At 35.9% G+C, this 22,512-nt stretch overlaps 1 protein-coding gene across 3 annotated transcripts in view; it reads left to right on the top strand.

The window, feature by feature from the left end:
- Positions 1-22,512, top strand: part of LOC150098024 (uncharacterized) — a 42,730-nt gene that overhangs the window by 12,295 nt on the left and 7,923 nt on the right. For 2 of the 3 annotated variants that reach the window (XM_090406065.1, XM_090406064.1), the window contains exons 3-4: positions 7,039-7,150; positions 14,534-14,610. In XM_090406065.1, the coding sequence (XP_090262191.1) occupies positions 7,039-7,150; positions 14,534-14,610 (189 nt within the window). Of the gene's footprint in view, positions 1-7,038; positions 7,151-14,533; positions 14,800-22,512 lie in introns of those variants that run through there. The other variant, XM_090406067.1, reaches the window with a different exon arrangement.

Raw genomic sequence — 22,512 nt, 5'->3', positions numbered from 1 at the left:
TACTATCATATCCTGTACACCCCTTGAAGGTACGTCAGGAATTTGATGATGATGATGATTATCTCCAGGTTTCATGTCACCTTTATCATCTCTAATTGATTTTACAGTACTCTTTCCTACACTTATGAGCTTTTTCAAGAGCCTCCAGAATATTTTAGCACCTTCCTGATATTTATTTTCTATGTTCTTTCCAAAGTCTTCCTATGATTTGTTTAGCCAATCTTACATTATGCTTTGCTTGCTGTATTTCCTAAGAGCACAAGCTAGCTTACTTGCCAGGAACTTTCTATATGCTTTTTCTTTTCTTTGATTGCTTGTTTAACTTCCTGCATCCACCATGGAGTTCTGATTTTTCTATCCTTGTAGATTAGCTCACCACATGTCTCTCTGGCTGAATCTATCAGTTTTCTTTAGGGTTTGTCACTGAACCTCCAAGGTTTTGTTCTTTTATTAAAACTCTTTCAGATTGAGTAATATTGTGTATTTGAGTCTACAGTTAACAATGGATAGCTGTTCAAGTTTGGTTTGCTTGAAAATTTTCTTACACACTCTTTCTTTTCAATATGAAGTTCAATTTTATCCTGCTCAACATTAAATGGTGATCACTTCCTATTTCAAATCTCTGTATATTCTTGTGTCTTGAACCAGTGGGAAATCAAGGATTAAAAACAGTCAGTGAGACTTTTCCTATTACTTGTATCTTCTTTCATTTTAATTTGCACACATTTTTATGTTGGTGTTTGTAATAACTAGTCTATGTCCTGAGCAGAAATCTAGCAGGTATTTACCATTATTATTATTAGCTTTATGCTTTTCTCCAAATTTTTCCAAAACATTTTTATATGTCTGGTAATCATTTCCTACTCAGCTGTTTAGATCTCCAACAAGGACCCACTTTTCCTTTTTCATTGTGCCAGCTGCTGTCTCTAATGCCTCAAAAAATTCCTCCATTTCTTCCTTGTTAAACTTCCGTGGGACCATAGGCACAAATAAGTCTCATTGTCCAGTTCTCCATTCTGATATTTGCCCACATCACTCTACTTGATACTACCATTCAAGAAGATTATCCTCGTATTTAGCATTGAACACCATAGCTACTCCCTTTTTTCCCTGATTGTTATTGCCTGAATATAATTTTACATCTGTTGCTTATAAAGATCTTGCTTGTTTTTATCTTTTTTGTTTCAGTAATACGTATTATGTTGATCTGTTACTTATCTAATTCTTCTGTTAGTCCCATTTCTTTTCCATTGATGCTTCTTATGTTGATGGTGCCAATTTTGATCCCTACTGATGTTGAGTTTTGGTTTGTTCCAATGTGTGACTTTTTGCTGTTTGCCCTGGTTCCCTGATTAAAACAACAAGGGACTTCTTTAATTGGGCGACATCCCAGCCGGCCTGAAATTTCATCATGTTTTACTATCATTTTGAGTTATGGTTTAAGCTAATAAGAATACAATTTGGTTGGCTAAATCCCAAATTGCCACCCCATCCTTGTTCATTCAGTATCCACGTAGATATCTAACAAAGTGCACCACAAGGTCAGAAACCATGGTCATTTCTCCACATTCCCTAAAACACCATGTGGAGGTCTTCTTCCAGTTATCCAGCCTTGACCCTTAAGCACCCTTCTCTAGATTCCTCCACTTTAAAATGTGAAGTTGGACTCTAATAAGATGTTTTCATTATTTGACCTCATAGCCACCAAGCTTCTGTAAACATCTTCCTCAGCCATCTTCAACTGAATACATTTTAAGTTTTCCCTAAAATGTAGTGTGTGTAAGGCTTGCACTAGCAAGTCTACACATACTAGCCAGTATATACACACTTACCACCACCAAACCAGGAGTCATTAACACCCTAAGAAAAAAAAGCAATAACAATTTGCTCTGATGAGCAAGCTCTTAACCACGAATTATAAATTATCAGTAATACTTTTATAAACAATGTCTATGGCAAAAACATTATGAAATTCTTTGTAAGACTATACCTAAGAATAAAAATAGAGCATTGCAGTACACCATCCCATACATTAAAGGGATTAAAAAAAAAACAGAATACTAAATATCACACAAATACAACTTAATACTACCTTTTAAATCTTAAAAATTAAACTGTTAACTGTTGCACTCCAAACATGTTTTGATGAAGATAAAACTGGGGGAAATTTGTTTAAATAACCCGTGCATAACTACAGTAAATATATTTTAACAGGATTATGCCATAATGCTGATGCCATGGGCATGGATGTTTGTGATTTTCACTGAAAATACTAGTGGTCGTGGGCAGTTCACTAGTGACTGTAGTTCACTGTAGTTGGTGGAGACAGAGGGTTGTAGAGTAAGTTCCCTCCCTCAATGAGTCTTTGACCTCCTTGGAGGTGTCATGTAATAATAAAAATAAATTACAGATAGTTCTGTTTTTATATCATGAACAGTTCTCAGTATAGAATAAACAATGGAAAATTCAAATCAGTACCCTGGCACATGAGAAAGTAATCATTGTTTATATAGTATGTAGACTGAATTTGGTGTACTCATCCTCCTACACATTAAAAAACAACAAAAACAAATCTATTATCAGCAAACATCCACGTAATTTTTTCTGGCTGACTTCTTCTGAAGAAAATTGTCATGAACTTTATTAGATTCATGACAATTGAAATGCAAAATCACTGACAGATATTGAGCATGGGAATGTCATTTATTTAAGAAGCAGCACAGGCAAAATTAAGCAGATGTTTGTTGAGAAATAATATTCCTGTAAATTGCTAGCAGAGATAATCCTTACACAATCTGTCACATAGGGATGGAATGGAGGAAAGGAAACATAAAGAGCTAAAATAAGTGAACCCTGGGTTGATTTTCAGCATCACCATATACAAACTCATCTCCCAAATGCCACTAGCCATTGTAGATTGAAGTGCACTTTACAATTCATAGCCATTGTCAGTTTAACAATTAGCTGACAGAATTCTTGAAAATTTAACATTCAGCTTGTGTGAGTAAGCTCCAGCAATTCTTTCGGTATACTTGAATATTTCATTGTTTATTCTACACTGAATATGGTTAGTTATACACAAACCAAAATATCTGTATTTTACAGTATTATCTGTGGTTACGTGTTTTCTCATTTAAATTTTCACCAAAGGATCTCCAGACCCCCTATCCCTGCATGCTGTACCACTAAGCACCGGTAATTTCGCATATAAGTTAAACAGAACATAAGTCCAGTCTGGAAAAGGAACACAAATGACATGTTAAAATGTTGAGTAGAATAAATAGCAAATAGTAGTGTATGGGGAAAGAGGACTTCCCATTGGCATAACTTCTTTTACAGATAAAATTTGTTCTGACAGTCTTAGACATGTAGCCTGAATGAATTATGTAATCAGAAAGTTTTTCAGTAGGAAGAGTATACCTAAGTACAGAGATTGGCTGTAGAAGATGGATTTCATTGAATACCCAGTTTGTGCTCAAGATATGTTCCTAGAATGTGGAATACCAACTGAAATAGCACTAAATAAGATCATTATGGCATATTTTTATTTGATTGGTGAGAACACAAATACAGGAGAACAATAATGAATTTTTATTGAGCATTTTTATTTATTTATTTAGATTTATATGTGTGTGTGTGTGTGTGTGTGTGTGTGTGTGTGTGTGTGTGTGTGTGTGTGTGTTAGTCACTAATTCTACTGCATTTAGATGAGGGGGTTGGACTGTAGGTCCTGTCTTCCACGAATCTCAGAAGACCCACAGTCTTTCCGAGGTTACTCCCTGATTCATTGGTTGCATTAATGAAGTGTAGTTCTTATCGGACCTCCACTTGCAAGACAATGTACACAGCAACTAATTGCCTACCTGTATTCCACATGTTGTGTATTGAATGACTAAAGAAATTTTAACAATGATGGAGTAATGGCTGTTCTTGGAAATTACTGAGTTTGAACACTATAACAAACCAACACTAAATGGGACAGTGTTAAATGTGGTGTTACTGTAATTCCATAATTTCTTATAAAAGTATGTTAGTAAACAAAGAAACTGTTTACTAAGCAACTAATTGCCAAGTATGCCCATGTGCGAGCTTGGTTGGCTGAGTGGTTAGCTTATCTGCTTTCCAACTAATGGGCTGTGGGCTCAAATCCTGCCATGGGCATGGATGTTTGTGATTGAAATGGAAGATGAATTTCATTGCCTGGTGTGAGGCCACCACCTCTTTTATTGGAGGGCTGATGTGACTTGAAAAAAGTTCCATGTTTGGTCTCTAGAGTAGGGTTTCTGAACTACGTAAGCAATAAATAAAAATACAAAAAAAACATAAAATTATAAAGATAATAAGCCGAAAGGCTATTTTACCGGCAAATTTGTTAATTAAGAGGGGGAGATGGTGAATCCCGTTTTATTTTATAGTTGGGTACGAAACTCGGGTTGAAATCTATCGACATCCATAGAGTTTCAATGCCGAAAAAACTATTGGCAGAACCAAGTGTAAATGATCACTTGGGTAGTACAACACCAGGGCAACTCCATGCAAAGGTGGAGCAAGCTCCATCACTAACTTTAATATTCTCTCATAGTGTAAAACCCAGCTCCTAAGAGATGTATAAATACTGTTTTACATCATGAGAAGAGGTGGTCACTACCCAGACCGATTTCAACCTTTTATGTAAGAGGTATATAAGTTTCGGTACACTTAAAACCTTGATATTCCAGGTCTACCTACTCACTGATGAGACCTCAAAAAAGGTTGAAACCGGTCTGGGTAGTGACCTCTTCTCATAATGTAAAACAGTATTTATACATCTCTTAGGAGCTAGGTTTTGCATTATGAGAGAATATTAAAGTTAGTGACGGAGCTTGCTCCACCTTTGCATGGAGTTGCCCTGGTGTTGTACTACCCAAGTGATCATTTACACTTGGTTCTGCCGATAGTTTTTTCGGCATTGAAACTATGGATATCGATAGATTTCAACCCGAGTTTCGTACCCGGCTATAAAATAAAATGGGATTTACCATCTCCCCCTCTTAATTAACATAAAATTATTTTTAAAAGAAATGGAGAAAAAATCTTTAGCCCGCCCATAGTATTAATGTATTATAAGTTTACAAAAACCTTTTATAGGCAAGAGTCACATAAAATAAAAAAAAAAAGGCAATATGAATTGAAATCTTTTTAAAATCTAGTATTCTTTATATGAGAAAAGGATTTCCAGATTAAGACAATGTTTCATAAGCTTCTAGCTACAACAATCAATACAGTCTACTACAGCATTAAATGGAAGACTTTGTTTATGAATCTTGGAAAAGATGTACAAATTACCAGGATGTCAGTGATGAGTTTAAGTTCTTAAGATCATCATTATAACAGAAAACTTAGCCAAACAGTTTGGTCTTGCAGAACATATAATCTCTAAGGGTTTAAGTCCTCCATAAGAGCAGTTTTCTCATGTAAAGATTATATATGGATAGTTGTGAAGCATTGCCAATATCTCAGTTGATCTAATGGGGTATGTTCTGCACTTTAACTCTGCTTGTCTCAATTGATGTTTTTGTTGTTATTATTATCTCATTAGGACTTCATGACAATCAGACCATGCTACTCTATTCAAACTCATGATTTTGTGTTAGCATTTTTCTATTATTTTTTCTTGTATTCATAATGAAGATGGTAAACAATTTTAATTTTTCTTATTTACATAAGTTATTTCTTATTTATTTCTTTTAAAATGTATCTTTGTATATCTATTATTAACAGAAGTTCTGCCCTTTATAGGAGAACCTTTACTAGAAAATTCCTAGAAAATCTGCAGAAAGTACAAAGGGGTGGTACAAAAGTAATGCATTTTTTTTCCTTCAGGAAAAATAACTTAATGCCTTTTAACATGGATTAATCCTCCATCTTTCATTTTTCAACAGTCTCCCTCATTGGCATTGTTGAGTGAGATGCTATGCTGACTCTCTTTTTCTTATGTTGAAAAGTTTCTTATGTCAGAGCTCTTCATGAACAGTTTGTTTCAGCTCATCGCCACAAATTGGCATCCTTCAGAAGACCAAACAGATAGTTGTCAGAGGAAGCCAAATCTGGGCTATGGGGAAGATCAGTCAAAATGTTTGATTTACATTCCATATGTGCAAACTATATGTGTTTCGCTACTCTTCAAGTGTTTGACTCAGCATCTAACTGCTGGGTTAGACACTTTATGAGTGGTATGAATTTTCATCAGACTCACATCTTCCACAATAAGGAACTCATTCACCACTCTGCTTTGTATATTCATCTATAACAGCCTCCAGTTTGAGCTGATTGTACACTGCATTCATGTGACGAATCATAGTGACACCCACTATGGTAAAACTAAATACTACTGTATGCTCAGTGACATGGAAAGGCTTTTGCTGTGCTAGAATTGAAAAATAAATAAAGTAGGAGGCATTGCTTTCACGCTCCCTCATAGCTGGTGAAAAAGGCCAAGTATATTAACAGAATCAGATTTCTCAAGCTAGTTCTGTAGAGCATCCCAGGTAACACCTACCTATCTACTGCATAATCAAAGTGGTTAAGTTATTTGTTATAACTGAATCTCTTTCCAGTTTAAGTGTTTGTGATATGAATACAAAAGATGTAAATAATTATACTACTTAGCTGATCCATTCATCGAAGTTTGCTAATTCCTTGAATGGGATGGCAGAAATATCCTGTGCCCACATTAAGTAAAAGCTGCTATTTGAGCTTTCTTTATTTCACATGAAATTACAAGGAAATAATATTATTTACAAGCCATGTGTTTCAGCCTGAATATTAGCCATTATTAGTGGCAATGTTAGTTAAAGGGAGAATGCAAATGATCCAAGCTGAGGAAGGCCAACAGTTTATCAGGTGATGATTAGGTTAATGAAGCCAGTTAGTGTATACAGTCACATCTAAAAGGAGTTTTGTTTATGTGTATAATTTTCTATTTGTTAAATATTTATATTGAAGTGAATTTTTGTTATCAAAAAACAGATTTGAAAGGTTTTTTTTTTTGTCTTGCAGGAGAATGCAAAGCATTTATGCTAAAATACCTGTTATGCTTAAACCGCAAAAGTAATGACAATTCAGACTGTCGATTACTTGCAAAAGACTATCTACAGTGTAGAATGGACAAGTGAGTACATTTCAATGAAAGTTCCTGTTCATACATATTTGTATACTTGTGTATTTCCTCAATGTTTATTCAAGTAAAAATGCACATTGCCTTAATTATTCATAAAATTGTATTTTTTTGTAAATATATATTGTGTTATTATAATACTAACAATATAAAAGTTACCAAGAATTGAATTTAATTATTTAGAGTATTTTTTTGAAAATGATGTTTGTGCTTTCCATCAGCAGAGCAGTTTTGAAACTGAGTTTTTTTTTTTTTTATTTGTGGCTCTCACTTACATAAGGTGGCACCTTGGTACCATGGATGAGTTTGATTTTTTAAAATTTTTTTTTGTTTTTCTATTAATTTGTTATAGATATATTTTCCACGTGGTTAGCGGAATGGCTATGCGCCACGCAACCATATGCCTGGGAAAGGAGTATCCTGGGTTCGATTCCCATCAGTGACATGAGGAGCTTAAAGATCTTTCTCAACCACAGCCAAGTTAGCCGGTCTTGGGTGTGGGCAGTAGGGTTTTCTCCCCAGTTTATTTGGGGGTTTTCATCCCAAAAAACAGGCAACCCGCCTTGAGAACTCAACCCCACTATGGACATAGGATACACTGGGGCATAGGGCTTGACCATCTTATCTTGTGAACAGTTTAGGTCCGATGATTAATAAACCCTCGACACCACAAGATAAGAGGAATAAGGAAAATGAGAGATGAAATAGATGTATTTTGTTCATTTTTTACATAATCCAGAAACCCTGCCCTAGAGGCCAAACAGAGAACATTTTCAGGCTACTTAAATCATCCAGTAAGCAGAACAGTGGTCTTACATTGCAGTAAAATTCATCTCCAACTTAAAGAAAAGTACAAACATATTAATTCTGCTCACAGCAGGATTAATGAAGGCAAGTCTGCAAGATTCTCTGACTAAATTGAATAACTTTCAACTTTCAATAAACTTTCAACATATTTTATCAAATTGAATAACTGTTGTAATAGATATGGTATGAAAGTCAGCAATAAAAAGACACAATGAAAATAGGCAGAATCATTGAAAATGTCAAATGTGTTGTGAATGGAGAACATATGGAACAAGTAAAACATTTCAGCTACTTAGGCACGATTTTTAGTGAAGATGGTAAATTAAATATGGAAATAGACAGCAGAATCAACAAAGCTGGTATGGTAGGAAGTGAATTGAATAAATTCATTTGGAATAAGAGAGAAATTAGTCAGAACACTAAATGAGCTGTATACAAGACAGTGTTCAAACCAGTTTTAACTTATGGATCTGAGAGCTGGGTCAGAAGTAAAACACTTGACCAAAGACTAGAGACCGCAGATATGAGAGTCCTGAGAAAGATCAGAGGCATGGATAAATAGCATCAATGGCAATATCATATTAAAAACGAGGATATTAGGAAAGAACTTGACATTGTCAGCATCCAGGAATGCATTAGCAGAGCTAATCTCAGGTGGTATGGTCACTTAGAATGGGCGATGAAAGATTAGCAAAACAGTGTTCTCTACCAGGTTGGCAGGAAAATGACCCAGAGGCAGACCAAGATATAGGTGGATTGATACGGTACAGTGTGCCTTAGACGATAGAAATATAAGATCTGGTAATGTTGGAGTCTTGACAAGTAACAGACTGATTTGGAGGAAAATTATAGATAGGAAGTTAGTAATGATGTAAATTTTTCATGTAGTACTATCATATTCTGTACACCCCCTTGAGGGCACATGGCAGGAATTTGATGATGATGACCTATTTATGGTAGATGAATTAAAAAGGAGCAGTTTTTAAAATTGGTCTAAACATATACTTGGAATGTAATTTATATATTCTGATTCTTGACTGTTCATCTCAGTTATTGCTGGATTATATCTATTGCTTACATATGTGTTTCAGATGAAAAAATATTGGCTTCTTATAATAATTATAAAATTCTTATAAAATATATATCATCTTAGTTTTTCATCTTTCCATTGACCAGTATTGTTTTACTGACAGACTAAAATCCTGTGAAATTTTAAAATAGTTGTATTACTTTCCTTTTTTCTAGTGATGGGTAGAAGAATTAGTCTTTAATGAGTGTAAGTCAGCATCATTCATATATACGTGTGTGTAATTTTGCAGAAGATTTTTTTTTTTTTTTTTCAGACAGGATTTGAAGAAGAAAAAAAACATTGTTGAGGGTATATAAGGAGAAAAGTGATCAATAACCAGTGCAAAGCAATGATTAGCATGGTGAGGAAGGTAGAATCAGGTTATGTGAGGAAATTAGCTGTGCAGACTAAAGACTTCTTTTGTGAAGTAATTAGTAAAATGAAGAATGGTTATGGAAGGATAACTTTCATGAAGCCTGATGATAAGGCGGTCACAGAAACAGAACATGTAGCTGAAATGCTGAGCAAGCACTTTGCAAGTGTGTATCATTCAGGCAGAGATAAAGTAGTAACTGATTCAATGGGGGGGGGGGGGGGTAGATATCAGAATAGCGGTAGATGTACTGGAGGTGTTTAGCATATTAAGAAATCTCAAATACAGCACTGAGGGATTGGTTGAGATATCAGCTTGTGTTTTACAGGAGAGAGCAGGAGAAATGGCATTTCCTCTAAATAGGCTGTATGAAATCTCCTCATTGGCATAGTTCCAAAGGAATGGAACAGAATTCAGGAATGGATGGACAGGATTATGATACTTAGTAGGGAAACCTGGCAATTTGAAGAGAAAGTTCTTGTATTAGTAATTAACTTTCTGCAATTAGTGCCAACTGAGTTGGATAGGGAAAATGGCTGTTGCACAATAATGCTACACATTGCAAAGGTCTTTAATGAGATATTGCAAAACTATTAGGCAAGTTGAACATGATGCTAATGACATGCTGAGTAATGTTTGATGAACAAACATTAAATAGTATATGGCAGAGGTAAATCAAAGAGGATGCAGGTAATGAGTGGTGTACCATAGGACTCTATACTTGGACTACTGTTGCTGTTCAGTTTGTACATTAATGATATGGGGAAATGGAGTATCCAGTTGTTTGTCAACAATGCTAAACTGGAGAAAGTAATAATTAATAAAGATGATGTAGTCATTTGAATGTGTCAGAGGATAAAGTTATGCAAATAAGAATAGCCAAAAAATTATAACATTATCAGTTTCATTTACATTAACTAGAGAGCAGCCTAGTTGTGAAGATACTTTGCACATAAAGTATCTACACTACTGGGCTATTTTTAGTTTGTATGTAGAGAAAGATGACTTACATCAAATTGTCTCAATATTCTATAATGCACAGCACACCTTTCAGATACATATGCTGCCGAGCAAAGTACAAAGGCCCAGGGAATAGATAGCATGGGTCTCCCATGTCTAAAGTCTTTTGACTCCATGGAGGACCCGTATAAATAACAATAATATCCCTACCCTATATCAGAGCTCTTGAATTAGAGGTCTACAAAATCCAAGTTTCTACCTTCTTGAGATAAATCAGGGACTACCAGGATCCTCTCTTCTTCCCAAGTGTCTGCAGTATCCCTGTCAATGTGGGACACAGTATTTCAGACAGACAGAATGGGACCACCTTTGTCCAAAAAAAAAAAAAAAAAAAACATAAAAATTACATTCAGTACAGGCACTCTGAAAGTGGACTAGCACAACATGTTTTGGATAAAGACCATGTGAAAGAAACCCAGTTTACCACTGACAAATCCCAATTTAAAGCACAGAGGTTATACTTGGAAGTGACTTAAGTTTTGCAGAACCCACTTAACTGCAACAGAACTGATGGTGTGATCCTATACAAATTATGGCACACTGCTTTCTTCCCATCAGCAGTCACGGATGGTCATCACTATGAAGAGTTTCACTGTCACCTCTGTGCAAATGACTTTTTCTTGAGAATTTCATTCTCAGTGTTCACTGAGTATGTATCTTTAAAGTGGCTCTAATAATGATACATTTAACTGTTATAAATATGTAATTTAGTTGGTATCTTTAAAGATACCTGTGACATAACTATAAAACAACAAAAATTACATAACCGCAACAATCATTTTTAATTCTAAATCAAAGAACAGGAATGCAAGGTACATACGGCAGTTGGTTTATAATTAAAAATAGTCATTGCATGTTAAAAATTAATATTAATAAATAATATTAAAACTATTCTCGATATTTACATAAGATGAGATGCTCTCAAACTTTTGAGGGAGGGAGAGAGAGAGAGAGAGAGAGAGACAGTCATTCTGATTCAGATTAGGGTGATGAAAAAGGGGCTTCACAACTTTCTTTGAAAAGGTATTTATATTTTAAACTGCTTCTGTGGTGTGCCAAACCAAATTTTGAGGTTTCATGTATTCACTATTCTCGATATTTACATAAGATGAGATGCTCTCAACTTTTGAGGGGGAGAGAGAGAGAGAGAGAGAGGCATTCCGATTCAGGTTAGGGTGATGTAAAAAGGGGCTTCACAACTTTCTTTGAAAAGGTATTCATATTTTAAACTGCTTCTGTGGTGTGATAAACCAAATTTTGAGGTTTCACATATTCAATATATAGTATTGATGTTCATTAATTCCTTATTTCCATAGCATGACTTGTAATTTGGGAAGTAATTTGACATACTTCCCAAAGTATGTCAAATTACATTCACAAGGGGTTGCTTCTTTAGCTGGTAAACACCAGCTAAAGATAGAAGCAACAGTTTGTTTTTTTGTAGATGGTAACATCTTCAAAATTCTAGCAATAGGTTCAGAGATATCAGAAATATAAGGGATTGGAACCCTGCAGTCTGTCGAAGAATCCATAGGTGTTGGAACGTAGGAGTCTTATATAAATATCAAAAATAGTTTTAATATTATTTATTAATAATATTAAAATCATTTTAATTGGTAAATCTATTGTTGTAATGTACCTTGTATTCCTCTTCTTTGATTTGCTTGTTGTTTTCACACACTGATGTACTGTTATTTTCAGTACAAAAAGTTTGCACTTTCATTAAAGTTTATTATTATTATTAACACCTGACCTCCATGGGGTCAGAAGACTCATCGTGAGAGGTGCATCAATAACATGATCAACTCTTCACAAAACCATACTGCCCCCCCATACAGTATCCCATTTCCATCTATCCATTCCTGTATTTTGCTCTTGACCAACTTCTCCAATACTTTGACAACAACTCCTGAAATGCTGATCAGGTAATTTGCTACATCAGTCTTGGAGCCTCCTTTATGTAATGGAAGTATTTTTTACTCTTTCCACCTCCTCAGGACTAACTCAGAGCTGAGACTTAGATTAAACAATATGGTCAAGGGCTGTGACAATTCCTTTGCTGCTTCATGTTAAACTCAAGCTGGTATACCCACAGCCGTATTCACATTAAGGTTCTGTAATATATTATTTACCTCCATTTCATTTACTTCAGTTTCCTGTATAAGCCATTGGTTCCCTCATTTCTGTAATATCACCACCGATGATATACTCTTGCCAAGTGTTCACTTAGTAATTTTACTGTTTCAACTGACTCAGTTACCTACCTACCATCAGCGTTCTTTAAAATCATTCTGCCATATACATTCTTTCTTTTACTTGCTGCATATTGATTTTGAGATTCTCTTTAGCCTGCATTGCTAACTTCCTTTCATAATCTGCTTTTACCTTTCTTACCACACTAGTTGCCTTTCTGGCTGCCTTGTACTGTTCTTGTGCTTGCAGGTCTCCTTTCTCCTTAAATTCCCTCCACAATTGTTTCTTTTTTTGCAGCTCTAGTTTGATGGTGTTATTCGTCCATTTAACTTCCACTTGATTTACTCTCCTGACTATAGGTATGTAGTCTGCCATTACTTCCCTCAAACACTCGTTTACCACTTCCCATGCACTATCAACATCCAGCCCTTGCAGTTTTATATGCCATGGCACAGATCCAAGCAATCTCCTGAGCTTGTCATACTTACCAGCCCAGTAATTCCACCTATACCTTGTCTTAACTGAAAATTCCACATGTTTAGTCACTTCCCGGGTCAAGACCATATTGATCACTCTCACCAATTGGTGGCAACATGGTCATATTCATTATAGACAAATTCTCGGATGCAATTACTAGATCGAGCACTCTTGAATCCCTATTATATTCCATTACATGCTATCAAAAAAAAAAAAAAATCAGCTAACGCCTTTTTTATTCCTGTCTATATAGGGAGTGGGCGAGGCCATTTAGCCCTGTCTAACTTTTGGAGACTAAGTAGGCAGTTCAATCTCCACTGGCAGCCAATCAGAGATAGTTGGCCCAAGGCTATCACTAATTAAGCAGCACGCAGTGAAGAGAGAGATGGCTCAACGAGTGCTGGCATCTCGTGGTCCCTAACACAATATATTTAATGTCTGAAATAATGTGGGTTCTACGGTCGATTTTCTTGAGTTTACAGTACGAAAAACCAGAGTTTCTGGGAGAAAAAACCCGCTTGCCCATGCCAGAGATCGACTAACTCGGGAACCGGTTGAAAAAACACTTAGAAAAATTTCCTCTTGTCGATGACTAGATTCGAAACAAAGTCTTCCTTCGTGCTGTGGTGTGCAAATGCCACATCCACTGAGCTACACAGGCTCCCCATTACATGCTATCTCAGGTAATTATCCCTTAGTAACTGCATAAAACCATTTCCTTTCTCCCATGTGTCCTCTCCTTTCAATCTATGTTACCATAGTTGAAATCCCCCATAATAATTACCTGTCCTCCACTCGTTGAATCTATTTGCCGATGCATGCTGCCTCCATCTTTTCCATCCCTGGTCTATAGCAGCATCCAACTGTATATTTTATTCTACTGGCCTCAATCTCATGCCAGATAGCCTCATGTATACTATTTTCACTGTCCTGCAGTTGAACTTCTCTTTGGTTGCAGTTCATTGGCTATCATCACCAACACTCCTCCCCACATTCTTTTCTCTCTGTCCTCCCTGAATACACTATACCCTTTACATTCTATCCCACTAACTATAACATCTTCTGTTAGCCATGTCTCACTAATTCCAATAATAACCTTTGGCTGGGATGAGCCAACCAATACCAAAAAATTCCTCCTGCTTGTTCTGTCATGGCTGCCAACATATTAAATGAATAGTACAAAAGAACAAATGCAGTACACTTGATTACAAAAATACTAAAAACAAAAATTAATTGTATAAAATAAACCATATCTTTCTGTAAATGACAATCTGTAAAAGCATGTGGAATTCTCTTAAAATGTTTTCCTTTAGGAGCAACTAAGGAATGCTTCATTATATGTACATACATATAATCACAATATCTGTCAGTTTATTTTATGGCACTACTCTAGATTTCTTTTGCCTCCTTAATTATTTATTTGTTTATTTATATATAGCAACCTCATGGCAAAAGAAGATTGGACAAAATTAGGATTTTGTGATCAAGGTGCTCTCACAGATGATGATTCATTAGGTACCAAATAAGAAGCATTGCAAAAGCTAATCAGTACTGGCTAGAACTATAAGAATTAAAATAAATTACATTATTTTTAATATTTTATATAGCATAAGTATACTTTATTGTCATCATACCACGTGGTATTTTTTGATGTTTTAAAAAAGTGAAGTTTAATTTATAATAAACATCAGTCTAGCAGCAACAGCAATTTTTGTTACTATTGACTTGTACATGAATGTTATTTATTTGTTCGCTTGTTTATTTATATATAGCAACCTCATGGCAAAATTTCTTACAATGGATAGTTTGCTATAACAGCATTTCCTCATTTTATAATCAGAGTTTTCATTATAATTTATTAGAATTTTGACTTTAAAATTATAGGGAGTCTAATCTAGAGAGAATATATAGTCTGTGGACAGTTTGTGCTTGTTGAATTTGTACTTTATAGTTTATTGTTCATTATGCAGTGTTTGAATAATGTCAGCTGCAGCTATTCAGTTTATTGATATGTTATCATCCAGTCCTCTACTATTTAAGGACTAAATTTTATACTGCAGGATTTTGTGATATGTGGTGCTTGTGGGTTTATTTGCATCCTAGCAGTCAGAAATGCAGCAGGTGAGAGACCAGGGTGTGCATGTCTGTTTATAATGCAGAAAATAGGAAAAGCTTGGTGATACAGAAATTATCATAACAGATTTTGGCAGCATTACATCAGAAATCAGAGAATGCTGACTCAGATGAGTGGCATGTGAATAAGAATATAAAATTAGGGAGCATGTTAGGTTTGGAAGATGGTGTTGATTGGGAGGATGAATTGTCAAGCATGAATGGGTTGCTGGGAGAGAGGTAGAGAGAGGCACTGAAAGAAGAGGTGGAACATATGAAGAATGAGATAAGTGTAAAAGAAGAAATTAAGTGACTGGCAAGAACAGATGTGAGAATAGGAGTTACAGTTATGGGAATGACAGAGGAGAAAATAGGAAAACCAGGAAATGAGAGGAAGCAGAAGACAGTACAGAAGCCAGGGATGGAGAAATGATAGGAAGGCAGGTAAGTGGGAGGGTAAGGAGAGTTGGGGGGGGGGGTAGTGAGGAATGCATCTGAGCAAGGTAAGAACAGAGTGGTAAGAGGCATGATGTGTGGAGATTCAATGATCCATGGAGTATGAAACAGAATGCCAGAAGAGTGTTTGCTTGGAGGAACAATAGATAGTGTGACTGTGGCAATTAAGGCATGAAAGAGTGGATGAGATGATTGTGATGGTGGATACAAATGACTTCAGAGGCAGTGTAATTTGGTGGCAAGAGATCTGAGGTTCATGCTTGAAGTTGTACTGCATTTGAGGACAAAAAATAACTGTGTGAGAGACAGCTTGCATTTTAATGAGGGAGGACATAGGCATCTGGAGAGAATGTTGTTCTTTGAACATGTGTGTTGATTCAAGGAAACTAGAATTATCAGGGTGGATAGGAATGGCTTCTTATGGGAATATTTACTTGGGAGAAGGAGGAACAAACACATGATGTAATGCAGAATCCAGTGGATTCTGGAGGGAATAATGATAGGTATAAAAACATTGGCAATGTGTTGATGTTTCTTTATGCTATTGCCAGGAGTATCCTGGCAGAAATAAAGGACCTAAACTGATGATGCTGATAGCCTCAGACTGTCCAAAGATTATCTGAATCAGTTGAGACATGGTTGGTGGAAGATGATATATATATATATATATATATATATATATATATTGGCAGGAATAGCAGTAGCAGGGTATAACAATTTTTGGCAGGATAGGGAGGGCAAATGTAGTGGTGTATTGTTTATGATAAGTGAGAGTGTGTGTCTTCTCAGAGTGGAGGCCAGTGGTGCAGGTGAGCAGGACATTGTATTTAATGGGGTGTTACTATAAGCCAGGGAACATAGAGATTGAAGAGCAGGCGATGTTCAGGTAGTTGCGCTTGGTGAGTGCAAAAAAGAATGATTGTTAAAGCAGTATAAATTGGAAAGAGGACACCACGTAGCAGTAAAGGGAATAGAATTTCTGGAATTCATGAGGGACAGATGTCTTAGGCAACATGTAGTAGAAGGAACATGTTGAATGACTGAATTCAGTCATTCAACATGTTCCATTCAACAAGGAAGCCATTCAGTCATTCAGAGGATCTGAATGACTGAATGGCATCGAGAGAGTGACCATGTGGTTTTCATCCTGGAAAAGTAGGTTTTAATACTAAAGGGATGGGAAGGGTTTGAGGTTTAGAAGTGCAAGAGGAGAGTGTTTCAAATGCTGGGTACGCTGGAAGACAAACAATAGTACTGGATGGGATTTCACCACAGCTTATGAGGGAATGAGCTAAAGAACTGAGCTCTGTTGACTTGGCTTTTCAAGTCTGGCTATGGGAATGCTGCTCAAGGAGTGGAAGTAAGTGCCATTGCATATGGGTGTTAGTAGAATGTAAGTGTCAAACTATAGTCCAGTTTGTATTTCATCAGTAATTAAGATTTTGAAGAAATTTGTGAGAGATCATATACAGCATTAGGTATTATTTGAATCAGCATGGATTTCTTAGGGATGCTGATTTTAGTAATCTGATTACCTTTTGTAATAAAGTGACAACAGTGGTTGATGAGGGAAAGGCATATGCTGCTATTTTTTGGATTTTTCAAAGGCATTTGACAAGGTGCTACATAATAAGCTGATATTTAAGTTATAACACGTGGATTTAGATCTCAGATTAGTGAATTAGATTGGGGATTGACTGTCTAATAGATATTACAGAGTTGTGTATGTGGGAGTAGTATCAAGCAAAAAGAAGGTTACAAGTGTGGGGGTGCTCCCCCACAGAGTTCAGTAATGGGAGCTGTATTGTTTAACTTTTACATCAGTGATGTGTCAGTGTGTGTTGCAGGAGGGATATTCAATTGTTTGCAGGGTGAGGTGAAGTTGGAAAGGGTTATTAGTAATAGTGTAGATGTGGTAGCCCTTTGTTATATGAATAAGCTGGGCAGATGAATGGAGTGTCAGTTTATTTCAACTAAATGAAGTTTGGGATACACCAGTGGGAGGTTGCATACTCTGTTAGAGGAACTGTACTGGAGAAAGTGGGAGGGTGGGAAGGGATCTTGAGATGATGATTGATAGAAACTTTAAGTTCAGGGGACATATTACAAAAGTGCCAAAGATAGCCTAGATCAGTGCTTCCCAAACTTGTGGATGTCAAGGCCCCCTTTGGAAAAATTAAAACATTTCATGGGAGGACCCCCATTGGAAAAACAAAATCCTAATACAGACATATTATTATAATATTTATTGTATTTATATTCAATACAAAGCATACACATCAAGTGTATTTCTATCCCGCATATTGGCGCACCTGTGTACACTAACAATGGAACATTAATTTAAAGCGTGAAAAACTTGGCCGTTTTAAATTAACACAAGATTTTGCGTTTGTAAGCTTTTTTTGTGCTTCTTATCAATACCTTTGAAATTAAACTTATATGAATAAGCATATATTTACTAACATTCATTAAGCACCAAAATACGCAGGAAGCAAAATTTGTGAACCAACAAATGTGTTATTTTTTCCATTAAAATATAATAAATAATAAAAATTAAATATGTTTTTTAATATGTTCTTATATCAAGAACTCCCAACATTTCTTAGAGAAATTAAAAAACACCCATATCTCTGAAGATAATATTATGGCTAGCCTGGATGTCATATCTCTATTCACAAATATTCCAGTTTCAGAAGTCATCGACATCTTAGAAAACTTGTTCCCACCAAACATCACCAAGTTGTTCAAGCATTGTTTAACTTTGAATTATTTTACATGGCAAAAAACCTACTACAAACAACTCACTGGATTAGCCATGGGTAGCCCTCTCTCCTTCTTGTGCCGACCTATTTCATCCCAAATTACCCCTAAACCAACTACGTAGTTTAGGTATGTTGATGACATCTTCATCATTTGGAATCACAAAAAAGAAGAATTAATGGATTATCTAAACAAAATTAATTGCTTCCACAACGCTATCAAGTTCACATTGGAACTAGAAAAAGATAATAAACTTCCATTCCTAGACGTCCTTATTAAGAAACAAACTGACAATAGCGTCAACCTGTTGGTATATAGAAAACCTACCAACACTGGATGCTACCTCCATTTCGACTCGTCTCACCACATATCCCAGAAACTCAGCATTATCCATATGCTTAAAAAAAGAGCTATACAGTGTACCACAGACCCTGGCGACTTACAAGAAGAATTAATGAAAATATCCAGAGATCTATCCCTAAATGGCTACCCTACAAGACTCATCAACAAGATTCTCTTCAATGACATACCACAAAGAAAACGAGATGAAACCTAATACATTAGCTCTATAACAATTCCATTTGTTAGTACCATATCCAAAAAATTAGCTCTTCTTCTAAAACCATATAATATCAGAGTAACCTTCAACCCTATGGAGACCATTCAAAAGTTTATAAGATCCCCAAAAGATAGCCATCCTTTCTACAAATACCCTGGAGTTTACAGCATACCCTGTTCGTGCGACATCAATTACATCGGACAGACATCTAGAAGTTTTGAAACAAGAAAGAAAGAACACATAGGCTATGTAAGGAATAACAGACAAGATATATCAGGACTTTCTTCCCACTTTGTCTCTACCAACCATAATATTGAATGGGATATGAGTCATATGCCCTACATAGAAGAGAACTACCATTCCAGAACATTCAAAGAAGCTGCTACAGTCGCCCGTTCAACAGGTAACTTAAATAAGAATCAAGGCCTAATCCTACCAGATATATGGAAAACTCTTATTAGATATTTAACCAAAAAGAAATGAACTTTCATGAAAATTATAACAAATATCTCAACAAATAAAATGTACTTGCGACACGCGTATTGTATCACGCACAGTGATAACTTTATATAATTTTTAGAATTGTCGGTTAGTTTCCTAGTTTTTCTTACTTTCCATTGCTTAACAGTGTATCCCTGAAAATGCTGACAGATATTAGTCAGTGAAACATGTCGGATATTAAACAATTATTTACTTGACTAACATACTGAATTAAGTCTTTAATTTATTAATACTAGTGGTCAAGAAAAAAGGTCATAATAATTAAATATGTTTCTTTTAAGATAAAAAAAATCTACATAGTCTTAAAACATTTAAAATTTGTTTTCATTATTTCATGGCCCCCTCAACAGAACTAACCATGGCCCACAGTTTGGGAAGCGCTGGCCTAGAGGATTGCTGCAGTACTGAGGACACTGACCAGCAGAGAGTTTCACACCTAGACTGTTGTGCTCAGATTTGGTCCTTTAGGATTTGAAGGAGAAAAAGTAACGTTGGAAAGACTGTGCAATGTTAGGATGATAGACTGAGGGAATATGGACTACAAAGTTCAGTGGATAGAAGGAGAGTAATATGATTGAGGCATTTAAACTGTTAAGAGGTAGTTACAGGGTTGACACTGGGAAGTTTTTACATATGGTAGAACAAGGGGAAGTGAAGAAAAGGAGCCATCCCTGGAAGTTGTGAAATGAAGTAGTCAGCAGGAGGGTCAAAAGTGGTTTCTTTGCATGGAGGGTGGTTGAGTTGTGGAATGCATTGCCTGATAGGGTGGTGAGAGTGCTAACAGTGAATGAACTCAAGCAGTAGCATTTTATAGACTTTGTGTTGTCTAAGATGATGGGCATCCCACAATGAGTCTGGTAACTCCATGGATGATGATAATATTTATACCAAGCTTCCCTTCTCATTCTTCTGTAGCACCATCTCTAATATTGTCCTCAAATCTAGTGATTGTCATGTGTATCATGTGCCATTATTAGATTTGCCTTAAATATATCTATGTTGCACAGAGAGGTAATTTTAAATTGGAAGGCTGAAATTATTCTGCTTAGATATATCTGTTATTTCCTAAAACTTATTCGTAGGTCAGTTAAGCTCATTAACTGACCATGTCCTCAGACTCCATTCAATTCATTCGTCTGGTCCTCATTTCATGCTAGATGTACTACCCAACTTTCAGAGATAACCACAATGTAATACGGTTATAAGTCTTCTTTCTTTTCAGTAGATGCAATAGAACTCCTACTTTGATTTTATCTGCCATTATTAATAACATCATCATCATCAAATTCCTGACATGTACTATCAAGGGGTGTACAGGATATGATAGTACTACATGAAAAATTTACATCACTACTAACTTCCTATCTACAATTTTCCTCCAAATCAGTCTGTTACTTGTCAAGACTCCAACGTTATCAGATTTTATATTTCTATCGTCTAAGGCACTTTGTACCATATCAATCCACCTATACCTTGGTCTTCCCATGGGTTGTTTTCCTGCCAACCTGGCAGAGAACACTTGCTTTGCTAATCTTTCCTCGCCCATTCTGTATTAAGTGACCATACCACCTGAGATTAGTATTGCTTGATATAATGCCCCATTGACACCATATAACTATAGCTTATTGAATAGCTTCTCTCTTGGCACCTTGTCATATGCCTTTTCCAGATCAACAAACTTAGATACAGATCTTTGTTATCTTCCCATGCTTTCTCAACCATTTGTCGTAAAGTGAAGATCTGATCCTGACAGCCTCTTTCTGGCCTGAATCAAGCTTGTTCTTCACCAAGCTTTTCTTCTACAATTCTTCTCAACTGTTTCTCAAGTATACTGGCATATATCTTATCAGGAACACTCAGTAGGGAAATACCTCTGTAATTCTCACATTCAGTTTTATTTCCTTTTTTATATATGGGTACTATTAGAGCTCTATTCCAATCATCAGGAATTTGTCCCTCTGTCCAGGCATTCTGAACTATGCAGTGCAGCCACTGTAAGACTTTTATACCACCATACTTCAGCATTTCTGGTCGAATATTATCTACTCCTGCTGCCTTTCCACATTTCAAGCCTTTGATGGCTTTTTTCCTACTTCAAGTATGGATATGTATTCCTGACTGTATGCCTTTGATTGTTTTTTACCACTGTGCTGTCTCTGCTTGTTTCATTTAGCAATTTTTTTGAAGTAATTACTCCATACTTCAAGGATATCTTTTTCTCCTGTTTTCATGTCACCTTTATCATTTCTAACTCCTTTTACAGCATTCTTTCCTCCATTTCTAAGCTTCTTCAAGAACCTCCAGAATATCTTACCACCTTCATAATATTATTTTCTATGTTCTTGCCAAAGTCCTCCCATGACTTTTGTTTAGCTGGTTTTACACAGTGTTTAACTTTCTTACATTTATCTCTGTATTCTCTAAGAGCAAAAGCTGACTTATTTACCAGGAACTTTTGATATGCTTTCTTCGTTTCCTTCCCTGCCTCTTTAACTTCCTGTGTCCACCAGGGAGTTCTGATTTTTTTATCCTTGCAGACAACCTCACCACATACCCCAATCACTGTGAATCAATCAGGGTTTTCTTCAAAGCTTGCCACTGAATCTCCAAGGTTTGGTTCCTGTTCTCAAACTCTTTCATTTTTTCTTTAATAATCTTTGTGTATTTTAGTCTACATAAAAGTCAACTTTTATTCGCTTTAAAACTTTCTTACATGTTATTCTTTTCAATATGAAATTCAATTTTATCTTGCTCAAGACTAAATAGTGATCACTTCGAATTTCAAATCCTCTGTACACTCTGGTATCCTGCACCAGGGAGAAAACATCACTATCAACAATAACATAGTCAATGAGACTTTTCTTATTCATTGCCTCTTCTGTCCATGTGAATTTGTGCACATTTTTATGTTGGAACATGGTGTTAGTAATAACCAGTCCATGTCCTGAGCAGAAATCCAACAGGTGTTTGCCATTGTTATTAGCTTTGCTCTTTTCTCCAAATTTTCCCAAAATATTTTTGTATGTCTG

This window comes from Typopeltis vanoorti, chromosome 16 (genome assembly GCF_054136105.1).
Source record: "Typopeltis vanoorti isolate ZY-2024b chromosome 16, IOZ_Tvanoo_1.0, whole genome shotgun sequence".
Classification (NCBI taxonomy): Eukaryota; Metazoa; Arthropoda; class Arachnida; order Uropygi; family Thelyphonidae; genus Typopeltis; species Typopeltis vanoorti.
The sequence above is the reverse complement of the archived record's forward strand: the minus strand, read 5'-3'. Positions and strand labels throughout refer to the sequence as shown.